The sequence below is a fragment of the Lagopus muta genome, chromosome 1 (assembly GCF_023343835.1).
Source record: "Lagopus muta isolate bLagMut1 chromosome 1, bLagMut1 primary, whole genome shotgun sequence".
Taxonomy (NCBI): Eukaryota; Metazoa; Chordata; class Aves; order Galliformes; family Phasianidae; genus Lagopus; species Lagopus muta.
The window spans coordinates 76,949,478-76,963,717 of record NC_064433.1 but is presented as its reverse complement, the minus strand read 5'-3'; the positions used below and the strand labels follow the sequence as shown (position 1 = coordinate 76,963,717).

The 14,240-nt window shown below is 43.9% G+C and overlaps 2 protein-coding genes across 5 annotated transcripts in view; one reads left to right on the top strand and one right to left on the bottom strand.

The window, feature by feature from the left end:
* The window catches only part of FBXO40 (F-box protein 40), a 32,064-nt gene extending 26,151 nt beyond the window's left edge, over window positions 1-5,913 (bottom strand). For 2 of the 4 annotated variants that reach the window (XM_048934060.1, XM_048934059.1), the window contains exons 1-2: window positions 5,445-5,671; window positions 2,722-2,808 (exon numbers count right to left, since the gene is read on the bottom strand). In XM_048934060.1, coding sequence (XP_048790017.1) covers window positions 2,722-2,808; window positions 5,445-5,513 — 156 coding nt within the window. In that variant the 5' untranslated portion in view covers window positions 5,514-5,671. Of the gene's footprint in view, window positions 1-2,721; window positions 2,809-5,444; window positions 5,672-5,768 lie in introns of those variants that run through there. The other 2 variants (XM_048934062.1, XM_048934061.1) reach the window with 2 other exon arrangements.
* Window positions 5,903-14,240, top strand: part of KPNA1 (karyopherin subunit alpha 1) — a 53,351-nt gene continuing 45,013 nt past the window's right edge. Inside the window, exon 1 of the mRNA XM_048934064.1 lies at window positions 5,903-6,008. The gene's annotated coding sequence lies outside the window, so the exon portion shown is untranslated. The remainder of the gene's footprint in view (window positions 6,009-14,240) is intronic.

Below are 14,240 nucleotides of genomic sequence, written 5' to 3'. Positions count from 1 at the left end.
CAGTGCACCTCCATGGTCACCTCCTGAACAACCTCAGCAAGAAGTCAAGCTTGGGTCTCCAGTCATCACACAGATATATGTACTTCTACAATCACACAGAATCACACAGAATCACACAGAATCACCCGGGTTGGAAGGGACCCCAAGGATCATGTAGTTCCAACCCCCCTGCCTAGCAGGGCCACCAATCATACACATTCAGATCAGGTTGCCCAGGACCCCGTCCAACCTGGCCTTAAACACGTCCAAGGACGGGGCATCCACAACCTCCCTGGGCAGCCCGTTCCAGGGCCTAACCACTCTCCTAGTAAAGAACTTCCCCCTAACATCTAACCTAAATCTTCCCTCCTTCAACTTAAAACCATTTCCCCTAGTCCTTCTGTTGTCAGCCCTTTTGAAGAGTTTACTCCCCTCCTGGGTGTAGGTTCCCTTCAGGTATTGATAGGCTGCAATGAGGTCACCCCGCAGCCTTCTCTTCTCCAGGCTGAACAAGCCCAACTCCCTCAGCCTGTCCTCATAGGGGAGGTGCTCCAGCCCCCTGATCATCTTAGTCGCCCTCCTCTGGACCCTTTCCAAAATCTCAATGTCTTTCTTGTACTGAGGGCTCCACACCTGGACACAGTACAAACTCAGAAAGAAAACACCATGCCACTGGAAATGGTACCATTCTGCATTTTTACATGATTTCTGCGGATCTAACCTTTCTAATGTCCTGTCCTTTGCTACAAAATGAAAACCAAATCCAAGAATGTCACCATCACAAGTCACAGTGACCCCCAAGATGCCCCACATCTTTGCATATAGATCACTGTCCTGCCAGGCACATTTTCTCTTCAATGGCCATTCAGCCTGATCTTACAGGTATATTGTGGTACCTGGCAGTGAACATAGCACAGCTCAGGGTAGGTGCAAAGGGAGAGCAAAAGGCGTAGACGAAATCTTCACCTGTAACAGTAATAAACTACTATCAAGCATTTGTAAGGCACAGTTTCTTGAAGGCTTAGCCCTTGAAGAAGTTCATAGGGATTTTATAGGGACACCCTGGGCAAGCCTTCTGGTGAAGCTCAAATCCCTGGTATAAGACAAGAAGAGGAAAAGTTTTTCCATGAGACAGCTGCCTTGTTAGGTAAGCCCAAAGATGGAAGGACAGGACTGTAACAATCACGGAGCTGTTCCCTGTATTTTTCAGCAGGGGACCAGCTAGCTGAGGATGCGATGTCCCATGACAATAAACACTGGTTAAAGTTGCTGAATTGGTTGGAATTGCTTTATACTTATAAGAATATATTTAAAATGATAGGGACAGGGTATGCCCATAGGCAGTGCATGAGTTGTGCAGAGACTTCACAGTGCACTTTTCATTCAGATCATGTGTGCTGCTCAGGTTCCCACAACAGTCCATCAGTTTCTCTTCAGCTTCCAGAATCTGATGTGCAGGACCTAAAGAGAAGCTGTTGCATCACCAGGCCTCTTCTCTCCTGGTAAATCACAGTGGAGAGGCACAGACACTTGCATGTGCCATTTCCACACAGCCAAATGCACCAGTGCAAGAGGAGCATGGGAGGGCTCAGAGCACCGAGGCACCGTTGATGGAAACCCCACACACAGCACTCACCTGTAGGAGTGCCAGGTCAGCAGATTTCTCACTCTTCCCTACCTGTAACAACCCAGCAGCAACTCATCTGAGATAGACCCACATAAAAATTCTTTGTACTGACGTGGTCACACAGACCTGGAGCAACAGCAGGAGCTGGGAAGCAAAATGTGACAGGCATCTGCTATGCAGTACACGTGAAAGTCCCTGGGCTGTCCTTGAGAGAAACGCAGTTAAGTAAAATGTCACTGTGCATCAGTGCATCTGTACCTGGCAAAGGGGCTTATTGAGTTCAGTGATTGCTTTAAAATAACAGGTTTCAGTTTAGCTGCAGTTTGAGGGGGGTGGGGAAAGAAGTATGATCCGAACTGCTTTGGTTTGGTTTGGTTTGGTTTGGGCTCAGGTTGTCTTTCATTCCCTGACAACAATTTCGTTAATATACTTTTCTGAAAAATTCTTGAGACAAGAGACAATCACATGAATGGGTTTAAGGAAAACAAAAGAAACTCAGCCAAAGCCAGATGTGCAGTACAAAGAATTTCAGTGCTCTTGTTTAAGGTCTAAGTCTTATAAAAAGAAAAGTGAGAAGATTTGTGAATAAAAATTTCTAAGCAGCAACAACTCTAAAAAGTGGGGTAGTACCTTTAACACTTGTAAATTCTCACTCATCATCTTATTATTTATTCTGGACTAAAAGCACATGGTTTGCAGTCTGAATCTACAAACCCACTGGATTTGAAGACTTAGCATTTTTGAGTTTCTTAAAAATTGCAGAAATTGAATTTTTAATTTATCATCTGTCCTGGTACTGAAGTTCCCGCTTAAGAGTCAGTGTTTTAGCTTTTTAAAATCCCACATACAAACCATGCTTTTTAAAATCCCCTGCAAACCATGCACATATTATGGAGCGCTCTTCTTTGCAGAGTAGCCTGTCACAGAAGTGTTCAGTTATCAGCTGCCTCCATTCTAGGGTGCCATTTAACACATCTTGTGTCTGATTTTCCTACTTCATCCTAATTATTAAGATTCTTTGGAAGATATCTTGGTTTTCATAGCTTAATACAGTAACCATTGCATTGCATAAGGTTTCACCAATAAAGACTGAAATTCTATTTACAAAGACTTACCTTAATCATAGAGTCCCTGTGTTTGTACCAAACACTTGCTCTCTTGGTTTTGCTCAGCAGGGTTGAAGTGAGGTGGGTAAGGGCTAACTGGAAGCAAAGAAAGAGGAGAGGACGGGAGGAGACAGAGGAAGCACAAGCAGAAACATCAAGTAGTTTGGGGATGTTAAAAATAAAACCTGTGCATGTGACTGAGCGGCTCAGCTTTCAGAGCTGTTTCTTCCACTGTATTTGTTAACACTGTCACTACTGGAGATATACTTAATGGTGAGGATGCAAGAGAGACAGGACAGAGCATGTCCTCTGCCCCAGGCATTAAGAAGAAAACAACAGAGTGTTTCCCAGAGCTCTGTGTCAGTTTCCTCCCACTCTCATCCTTTATACCTCGACTCCTGGCGTCCCTATCAACCCGCGGTTTCTGCTGTTCTAGCCATCACTGTGTCCCCCACTCTCACTGGCACCTCAGTGGTGGGTGCAAACAGCATCAATAGATTTGTCATCCCTAGATGGTGAGGACAAAGGAGCTGAGCCAGCATCCCTGCTTCCTTCTCTCTGGTTGCTGAAGTATTAGTGCTTCTCCCCAGCGGGACAACACCTTCTTCCTTTTGTGGTGACAGCTCTAAGATCCTAAATTGCAACAAGTGTCTTGCTTTGCCTTATCTTTCTTTGTTCCTATCTGTGAGACAGTGGCAGTGCAGGCAACCACGTTTTCATTTTTAGGCTGAATGAAATGTCAGTAGGTGACAACCAAAGCTTGCTTGTGCCAATTGTGATTTAGTAGTGCTAAATATGGTTAGGAGTCTGGCTCTGTGGCCTTTTTTTAGAAAGGGCTGTGTTATTGTGGTACCATTTTGTATCATCCCACTGGGTAAAAACATGGCCAGCAGGAATAAGTGTGAATCCATATTTCACCCAATCATGACATTATCACTGGTGTGTTTGTCCCTTATACCTTCACCCTCTAGTTTACAGCCATTCTTCAGCCTTTACCCGTGGCAACTTCTTTAATGTTGTCACTGACTTTTTCACTGTGCTTAAAAACATACTGCTTGCACACTTCACTTTTATGCAAATTGCTTCTCAAAATTCTGTACTAATTGTTTAGGAATAAACTCTCCAGATGAATTAACCCAGATTACTAATATTAAGTGCTTCCGAAGCAGGTGTTAGAAATAAAGCCTCTTCTATCTGAATTTTATCAGTAAAGGCAACAGGAATTAGGAACTTTTTTTTTTTTTTTTTTTTTTTTTTTTTTTTTACCTGCAGCACAATGCCATATTAGAACAGCTGCATCTGAAATTACACTCTCAGCAAAAACAGGAGAACCTGCAGATTTCTGCTGTAATTGTTACCTGTGCTGATATGATCCAAGAAATTTCAGGAACACACCAACCAACCAGTACTACAACTAGAAATCATGCTGCAGTACAGATGTGCATAAGTAGCATGTAGTACCTTATGTGCATCGTAGGATGCAAGTAGTGTAACATCTCTGAAACGAACAATCAACTTACTTATTTCGTGATGCAAATGCTATGGGAGAAAGCTGTTGCCTGCATGCTTTAATCTCTCTTATCTCAATTCCACGGGGTTGACATACTGTGCTACACAAAAGTTTTATGAAATGTATCTATCAATATGACATGCATAAGTACATATTCATGTAAATATATATGTGCATATACATATCATATGTATTTGGATATACATATATATTGCTATGGGAAAATTGGACCAGATATGCTAGCTCAAAAGTGAGGCTGTCACTCCATGCCCCCAGCCCCTAACATTGGCCAGGCTCAGCTTGCATTCCCAGTAGGTACAAGTGCAAGTACACACATACACCACATATATGCATATATACACAGACAGCCACACAGATAAGGAGCCAGTCACAGAAGGCACTCATGTGAACACGGACTCTCAGTGGCCTCAAACAGCATCCCTCTGGCTGAGCAGGATGGAAGGTCATACAGATGTATAACCCCACAGACTTGGCTCCAGCCTTCCCAGCATTTGGTCCTGAACATCCAAGCTCTGGGGCTTCAGTCAGCTGGCACAGACTATGCCCCAGGCACAGCTGGAGTTCGCTTGGACCCACTGACTCCAGAGCCAACACGCCAAGTCTGGTCCCCAGAGCCCACCATATCAAGCCCCAGAGCCTCTATGTCTGGACCCAGGAGCCTGCCATCCCTACCCAGGTGGATGGCTGACCTTGGCCCTCTGGCAGAAGCTCTGCCTTGCAGCCCCTAGCCCTCCAACCCTGCTCCCATTCACCAGCTGCTGGGAGGATTCCCACTCCCACACACCCCACATCTATCTGCTCACCCTGGTGTTGCTGCACAGCTACACAGCCCTGCTGACTGCTGGCACCTGGGCCCTAAGCATACAGCGAAGGAAGCCCTCACCCAGAGAAAAGCCCAAAGGGCTACGATAAAAGCATAGGACAGATGGCACTGAGCAGGCTATTTACAAAAGCTATTATGTGCAGCCAGCCCTTTCTCTTAGCATTCTCATGCTTGTTCCCACACAGGTAACTGGAATCCCTCCCTTTCCCACTTGTGGACTCTCCCCTAAGCATCCCCATGCAAGTCCTTTGCAATCCCAAATGACTTTGCTTCCATCAAATGATAAAACCATAGAATATCCCAAGTTGGAAGGAACCCACAAGGATCGTGGAGTCCAACCTCTGGCTCCACACAGCACTAACTAGAACTAATTCAAACCTGATGTCTGAAAGCTTCGAACTCCAGCAGCTTGGGACCGTGCCCACTGCCCTGGGCAGCCTGTTCCATGGGCCAAGACACAGCAGGGTGCTGGGAGGGCACCCCTTCCTGCCGCTGTGCCTGTGCTCTCGATACAAAATCACGCAGCGAAATAAATGCATCTGTCTCAGCATATACTGCAGTTGACTTTTTGCGCCGGCCACGAGACCGGCACTCACTGCACTACAGCTCCCGGCATGCCACGCGGCCCACTGACACACTCCCCAACGGAGTGCCGCGCACTCATCTGCGGCTGCGCGGGCCCGAATCTCGCGCGTGCTCCATGCCGGGAGCGGGAGTCCCTCCCAATGAGGGCGCTGCGGCCGCGCGGTTGAGCGCGTCTCGGCAGGCCGGAAGGGCTCCCCGTCCCACAGGGCGCAGCGGTCGAGCCGGAAGTGACGCATCCTGCCGGGCGCAGGCGCAGTGCCATCGGCTGCCAGCGCTGGGCAGGCAGGGAGGCAGGGAGCGGCGCTCGCGCGCCTCGGGCCCTAGAGGAGACAGCGCGGGGCTGGGCCGGGGCCGCAGGTACGGGGGTAAAGGGGCTGCCGCCGGGAGGGCGCGCCCGGCCGAGCCGCCAGAAGGAGGGCGGCGGCAGCAGCCGGGTGCCTAGCGGGGCCGCGTAGGGGAGCGCCGCGGCCCGGTCTGCGGCGTGCGTATGGCCGGAGCCGCCGGCACGAGGCGGGCAACGGGCGGCGGCTCTGGCGGGCGGGTCGGGCCGGTGGCTGCGGCCTCGGGCAGAGGCGCCGGGCGGCACCGGGGTGGTCTTCTGGGAAGTGGGCGAGCGACGGCCTTCCCGCGTGGCCTGGCAGGGGCCGGCGGAGCGCTGGGCTCCGAGTGCGTAGCGGCCGCGCTCAGCTGTGGGAAGGCGAACTGAGCGGCATGGTGGTGGGTGTGGGGACCGCGCTGTGAGGGGAGGCGGGGCCCGGTCTGAGCGGCAGGGAAACTTTCTCGCGTGTCTTAAGCCCGCCGTTCTTCACGGTAGCGGTCTCTAGCTAGTCTGGCAAGAGCTGTTGCTTCTTGCTGCAAACGTTATCTCGCTTTCTGAACTAATTCCAGCTACAGTGCCATCTCTGCTTTCTTGCGTGCGGCGAAGGCTCGTGCTGTGGGCACTTGTAATTGTCAGGCAACCGGCGGTCTTACAGCCGGCAGGAACTCGCCCCATTCATAGTCTTTGCGTTTGTTCCCTCCTACTGAAACACATGTGAGGATGGTTTTAAGCTTTGCCTCTTGAGGGCGTTTAATGAAAACTGAAACTTCAGGCTGAGTGATACATCATGAGCTGTGAAAATAGTGATCTGCTCCTTCTGCAGAACTCCCAAATGGTTGTGTTTAGCGGTTGCTTTATTCTGTTTTATTGGAGCTTCTGTTTCTCTGGAGCTTTTGCTCTCTGGTGTGTATTCTACCCTAACTGCTTACTAGTAATAACTAACTTCAGAAGTTTGGGTATGTCTGTGGGCTATCCAGAGATGGGATTGCAATGTTATAGCTAGAAGCTACATAGATGGAAGCAATCTTGTTTATACTGAGTAATTAATAGTTAGTCTCAAACTAATCTTTGCTATGTCTGTCTTTGTTTTTATTATGTTGCTCTCCCCGCTACCTTAATGGTTCGCACTGATATGAACTAGCTAGTTCAAAACAAGTTTACTTCAGCTTGAATGACATGTGCAACTTTTAATTACGTGGAGACATGCCCATAGGCACAGACAAAATTAGGAGTAGTTTGAAAGATGGCAACATACCATGATGTGGAAGGTTTTCCTCAGAATAGGGACCCATGTTTCTTTTTTCTTAAAGATCCAGTGGTTCTTCAGCTCAAGAGAACATGACATTTGTTGGGGCTATAACTTTCCCCCCCTCTCCCAGGCTTCTAAACAGTTCCTTTGTGATGTCTGATCCCTAGTTGCAATTCTGTACCAGGATGTTCCTTTTTGCCATCTGCGTGCCATCCATTGTCTTTTTCTGATGTGCCTTCTGTGTTGGTGTGGTCAGACTTGGCCTGCCCATGTGGTCGTGTGCAGTGCGATCAAAGCTGCTTACTGGGGAATTCACAGTTTGGGAACGGAGAGGCAGCAGTAGTCCGTTTCAGCAGCACTTTCCTTAGGCACTTTTGAAACAAGTAATAGTACAGGTTTCTGATGGTGTGACAGTTTCTGAAAGGCTCTTAGTTGTAAACGTTTATTTAACCAGATTGACAGTCTTATTACGAATTCAGTGTTTCAGCACAGTGCTTTCTCCCCCTTTTTTTGTCCAGCTGAGTAAGATGAACAGAAAGGTATTTTTGTTTTTAGACTGCTTGTATCTGGCAGGCTTGCTTTCATATCTGTCTTTTCATGAAACGGTGGAATTCTTTTTGAAGTGTTTTATGAGTTCTGGTGGGGCAAAGGGGGGCTTAACTCATGTTCTTAAGAACACGATGGCATTAAGGAAATGATGCCTTTAAAGGCAACTGTCAAGAAGATAGGTTGGAAGATATAACTCTGTGGCAAGAAGCATGAAGTTAATGGGGCCAAAATAGCACCATCCAGAAAATGAAAATCAAATTTATGTGAAAAAGCATGAAATGCAGCAGGTAAAATTAAAAGTAAGTAATGTGAACCGTGGTTATTGGTTCTAATTTAAGTTAGAAACACAAATGAAAATGAAAGAGCAGTGACAAGTAGGTAAATTTAATCAAATCCATTAAATACTTCTGATGGTCAAAGAGATTGGGGGGAGTCTGGTAGGCTAGGATCTAGTTAAGAAAAGTAAAAGACATTGAAAGAATTACATGCTTGGTTAAGTGTTGTGGGATTTTGAAGCGTCTAAACCCTACACAAGAGATTCTGGAATGAAGTAATAGGCAAACAAGCTGTGTGGGTTGCTCCAAAAGTAATGCCTCCCTATTTCTCTTCACAGAAACTACAGTAGAGTACAGTAACATTATTTGATAAAGCAAATTCTCAGGTCCAAAATACTATTTTTCAGTGTTGTCACCACCATTAGCTAAGAATTTTTGCCAGTGATGAACAAGAGCCTGCGTGCCTCACTTGTCAAAATCTGCACCAGTGGAAGTGAACTGCTGTCACTGCTGGTGAAATGCACCACCTCACGTCCACTGTTTGGCCTTCATAAACATTCAGCAAGCACTGAACGTCAGCGAGTGGCTTTTTCCTCATGTAAGAGTAGACTGACACACCTTTGCTTTGTGCACACTTCCATGTCAGATGCCACTTTGTCAGACTGCCCCTTTGCTGCCATCTGTTGCACAGCTACAACACGTAAGGGAATATTGGTGGGAAGGTTCAAACCTTTACTGCCATACCACCAACATTTGCTTCTAATGCCGAGAACCAACATAATAAAATAGGAAGCATTACTTTTGGAGAAGATCTCCTAGAAAGGGCAGAGTACTTCTTTTCAGAGCACAAGATTGGAAGAAAATTATCCAGCTTCTTAGTGAGGGGTGAAGTGGAATAGAAGTCCTTGTTTAAATAATACGATAATGGGAAAGAAAAAGCCAGTGTAAATTCAGAGTTAAGTGGTACTGATAAGAAAGTAAGGCATTTTCTTCTGCTCTTAAGTTTAAAAAAAAAAAGGGGGGGAGGGCAAGAAAAAAACTTCTAAAACATCCATAGTCTGTTAAAACTTTTGGAGTCTGTTAAACGAGTATTCGGTTAAACTGCTCTATTTTATATCCAGGTAAAAATGTGGGGTTTTCTCAATAGAAAATGCAAGCAGCAGAATTTGAGGCCCACAGAAATATTGGTGCTTTTGAATTATTTTGAAGAGGGTAGAGAAACTCTGTGAAAGCAGCAAAGATAAGCTTAAACAAAGCTCTTGGTGAAAGCTTCAGTTAAATAGAGCTGTGGAATAGAAGGGCTGGAAGTGGTGTTATGCAACCTCATGAATGTCTTGAACTCTATTAAGCATTGTGCACGTTTGATAATCCATTATGAGGAGAAAGAACAGAGCGTAGAGCAGATGATGAACAGTAAATTTCCCTTCCCCAGAAATTTCAGGTTTAAAAAGGATGTTATGAGGAGGTTGTGTGTGTATGAAAAAGCGGTTAGGAAGTAGTGTTGGATCAGTCATAGCTTTTCTGCTTCTGTTTATCCATTCGTGTAATGCAGGAGTAAATGGACTTCAGTGACATGGAAGCGATTTTCGATTGGGATAATGTTAATATGTTCTTGAAACGTAATAAGTCCTCAGTGTTGTGAGGAGGCAGAACCTAAAAACATTAGAACAGAAAGAATGGGATTGTGTTCCTGGATGTTTATAAAGGCAGGCACGCTCTGAGTTTTAAGAGTATGCTGTAAGACTTGGGGTTCAGCTAGTCACCAACTTCCTTCTGTGTCGCCTCGAATAATTATTTCTAATTGTTTTTATTTGGTAGTTTGGATAATCCACCAGGCTCAGCAGGAGGCTTTGTCTCTTCTGAGAGTTTAACCAGCACAGATTTATTTTACTCTATTTTGTGGTTTGGGTTTGAAGTTGAGATTGTGTGAGTTGCTGATTTTGGAATCAAATATCCAGTGGCTAAACATCCCGAATGCATTTATCTCAAAGAAAACATTATAATCTTATTAAATCCAGTGCTGAGCTTATGCTTGACAGAAAATTCACCTGTTGATGCATGAGAATGTCCTTTTGGTGAACAAAGCCACCTCTTGGTTGCACACAAACCACAGATTTTAAGAAATGTCAGCTAATGTGTCACTGTGATTGTTCTGACTTTTTACAAATTATTTGAGACATGATTGCATCTAAAAAGATGCAGCACTTCTATGAAGCTTACATGTGGTCAAGTGTTTAACTGTCGGTATGTACTTATTTTGTTCAAGTATCAAAAAGGAAAAGAGGTGTTTCTGTGAACATGCTGTTTGTTGGGTTTGGGAGTAGTTGGTGGGAGGGATGCTGGATGCCAAGGGCGTGAGGCAGAGCCTGTGTTGTCAAGCCTTGAAGTTCCTAGGGGTTTGGTTTGGTTTGCTGTGGCTGATACGTTAATATTATACAACTCTTCCATTTGCCAATGTCCAAATACATCTGCTGATGTATTCCAGTACGTTCTGCAGAACTTGGGCTTCCTGTTATTTTGTGCTGTTGAAGTCCAACTATCTGGAAGAGTTTTGGGCACATTTAATACCTTGCATCATGCTGAGTCACTGCAACTAGTGCATTTGTTGAAGACATCAAGGAGGCGAGAGAGAGGTTTCATTTCAGTATCTTTCAGTCATTCGCAACTCTGCATAAAAGTTGCTTTAAACTATGAATTTAAATTAATCTAGTCTGTTTGTAATTTGTTTTTAAAACATGTGGGATTTCCTATCCCCACGAAATGGAATGTTGGAAAGGTCCGCGCTTGTTCTCCAGCAAAGAATGTTCAGGATACACTGGAAGTACTGGGACGACTTTTTTCCTACAGTTCAGGACTGCCAAGTGATGCTGATGACTTTTTTTTTTTTTTTTTTTTTTTTTTTTCAGATGGTCCAATTTTTAGGTATAACTTGATGGAAAATACTCTGTGGGTCAGCTTGTTCTCTAGGCGCAGGGAGGATGTGCTGTAATCTTAATCAAAATAAAAAGAAATCTGTTTTGCAAGAAGAACATTGCATTTTAGTTTAGCCTGTAGGAATAATCACTTTTGTTATTTCATGTAGAAGGGCATGTTAGCATGACGTTTTTTTTTAAGGGTAGTATAATCCCTATGTGTTTAAAAATTTAATTCCCCATCACTAGTTCCTTTGTTTTGTGGCTTGTGGGAACTGTTTGGTTTCAAGTTAATTGTGGACCATGGGGTTATAGAAATCAGCGTTCATTTAAACAGATTTGTTTGCACTGCAATGACTTTGTACGCAGTAGAGGAATTCTGTGTTTGTTATTCAGTTCAGAAAGGCTCGGTTAATGGATTGTGGACTTTTTTTTTTTTAACTTTTAAGTTCTTCCTGACTTTGAGAATCAGTGCTTTTGCTGTTTTTCTCAAGCTTTCCAGAACTTTGAAAGCTATCTCTGCTGCCCCATCAAGTCAAAATGGAACAAAAGACGTCAGAAATATTGTAGTGGTAGTAAATGTACTGTGAAATATTAGATGTACTGTGTATATCTATGTTTTATTGTTTTTTTTATTAGTGCTTCTTTTACTTTAAAAAAGCAGACAGCATGGAGCCTTTTAATTAGTTTGTAATTTGATGTTCCATATTGCAAAAAACTGTGCATCTTTACAGGCCTTTCATTATTTGTCTTAAAGTTTAAGGTTGTCCTCATTTTGGGTAGGCAGCAGCCCAACTTGCTAAATGGCCAAAGAAGTAAAACACGTTGCATTTGCTATAGGTAAGGTCAATCAGTACGTAATTTGCTGTCTTACGGGTTTATAAGCTACGTTAGAAGCAGTGGTGAACGAAGGCCTGGTTGTGGAGATATTAATAGGTGCATAATAAAGCAGATCTGAAAGATATGGAGATGCACAGCAATTCCCTGAAGAAATCTCTGTGCTACTTCTGTTTTTTGACAGCAGACTCCTAAGACTTGGAACCCTGTGTCAAGGCTGTCAGCCCCATCCGTGGTTAACTATGAGTGCTACATTCTGTTAGATTACAGAAGCTTCAATCCTTCTCTGAAGGAGTTTCCTCTGTTTCTTCTGTTGTTCCTCTGTGATATCTGCTGAAATGTGTGTGAAATGTCCCTGCTGTTCTTCAGGAGCTGAGGTCTGTCCTTCCATACAGTCTGCAGCCTTCCTGTCTGGTGCTGCAGCTTTCCCAAACCACAGAAAATTCAATGCACATGAGCATCTCGCTTCTGTGTTAGTGCTAGGTTTTGAAATGCCATCAGCAGAACGTGTTTTGCAGGTCTTTACAAATACTGTAACAGTTCACTTTGTAGTACTTCAGACTTGTTTTGCAATTCCATTTTATAGCTGGATAAAGTTAAGCTAAGGCTTTAGAATTTGATCTGGTAGTACTTGAATACTCTAAACTTTTTGTGGCTTAAATATCCTTTCATCTTCTACGTGTCCCAAGTTTTAAACAAATCTGAAGATTTCGGAAATTGGAGACGCCCTTGTCCCTTGAGTAATACCTATGTTTTTACTGGTGAGCATTCCCACAGGCCTCTGGGTTCCACTATCCTTTGTCAAATAATTTTGCAAAAGAAGCAGATAGAACCTCAGTAGGATGTTTGTTAGATTGAGTCAATTTTTCAGACAGCAGGAGGTGTGGCAGTGAGATGTCAGTCTGCTGATTTTCTGTGGGTTTTTTTTCCTCAGATAAGATTGTAAGCAATGCAGGGACTTGATGGGCTGTTTTTTTTTTTTTTTTTTTGTCTCTTTCTTAGAAAAGATAGTTATTTTCAGGAAAATAGCATTAATCCTTTGCTGTTATTTGTATCAGCATATACTGTATATTCATGGTCTTACTATGCAAACTATGCCTGTCTGTGCTATGAAGTTATCTGTTATTTACAAGAAAGCTGGCTTTTCTGGTTTTCTGTGTCTTGATCAGCAAGCAGAAATGCAGTACTTTTTCTTTCTTCTAAATATATATATATATATATATATTTCCACATATCAAAGTCCTTTTATTAGGATCCTAAACCTCTTGCCTTGGAACTGGCAAAAATGAAAATAGTCTCTTTTCAAAATCAGTGCTTTGTGGCTAAAAACGTGTATGTGGCCAAGATGCTGGACTTCTGAGGCAGTCTGTTGATGAATAACTACATGCTGCTGTCAGAGCTGTTTCTTTAAATTGGATAGGCTTTCAGTCACAAAGAACTTCAGGAGATGATGCATCCTGTAGGCAGAGGTCAGTGAATTGGTGGAGTAGCTGTCCAGGCTGTGCTGTTGTGTTTGGAATGATAAGCACGACCATGGGGAAGCTAATTCTCGAGGGAGTATAGAGTTCTGTGGCAGAGCCACTAAACAAACCAGTATCTCCTCGGAAGTAAAGGTTCTGTAGCAGTTGCAGTTTTGTAGAGTAGTTAAAGCATTACTTACCTACCTTGAAATCTTACATCTTCTCTCGGTGATTGGCCTTCTGTCCTGACAGCCCTTTTCCTAACTCAGGCTGTCCTTTCAGGGGTGACAGTACATCTTGCATCTTTTCTGTAAACTGGGTACGGCAGTCTGACAAGAAAAAAACAAAACCAACAGAGCTCACAACCTGTGCCTCCAGTGAATACTTTCCTGCCGACAGCTGCCGTTGTTAGTTAGGAGAAGGGGAGTGATGGTGTCTTTAATCGAGGTTCTTCAGGATAACTTTTCTTAAATAACATTTCTCTTCTCCAGGTTCTTCAAGTCTTCTTTCCCCGCTGTATTTGGGTTGCAAGGTGCAGTTTTGTGTATGGCTATATGGTTCTCAGGTAACCTGTTTCCATAACCTCATTCTGAAGAAGAAAAGTGTCTGACATCTTTGCTATCAGTACATTTCATAAACTTAGTTTCAGTTATTTTTTGGGATTATGTATACATCTCTGCTGGTCTTGATTTGCAAGGCCTTTGTATTGTGATGCTTCTGACGTGTGGAATGGCCAAGTGTTTGTCATATGGCATTCCTCCTAGCAAAGTTCTTAAGGCTAGTGACAGTATATCTGATCTAGGAAGACAGAGAGTTCATTTTTTGTCTCTGCTTCGGATGATTGATATCTGATTTAAGAAGGCAGGGAGTTCAGTTTTGTTCCTATATAGATGATTACAAGGGACAAGGTAGGTCATTGCAGTAAGTGACTGCATTTCCCAGTACAAACTTAAATTCTTTGACTTAATCAGCAAGCAGAAACACAGTA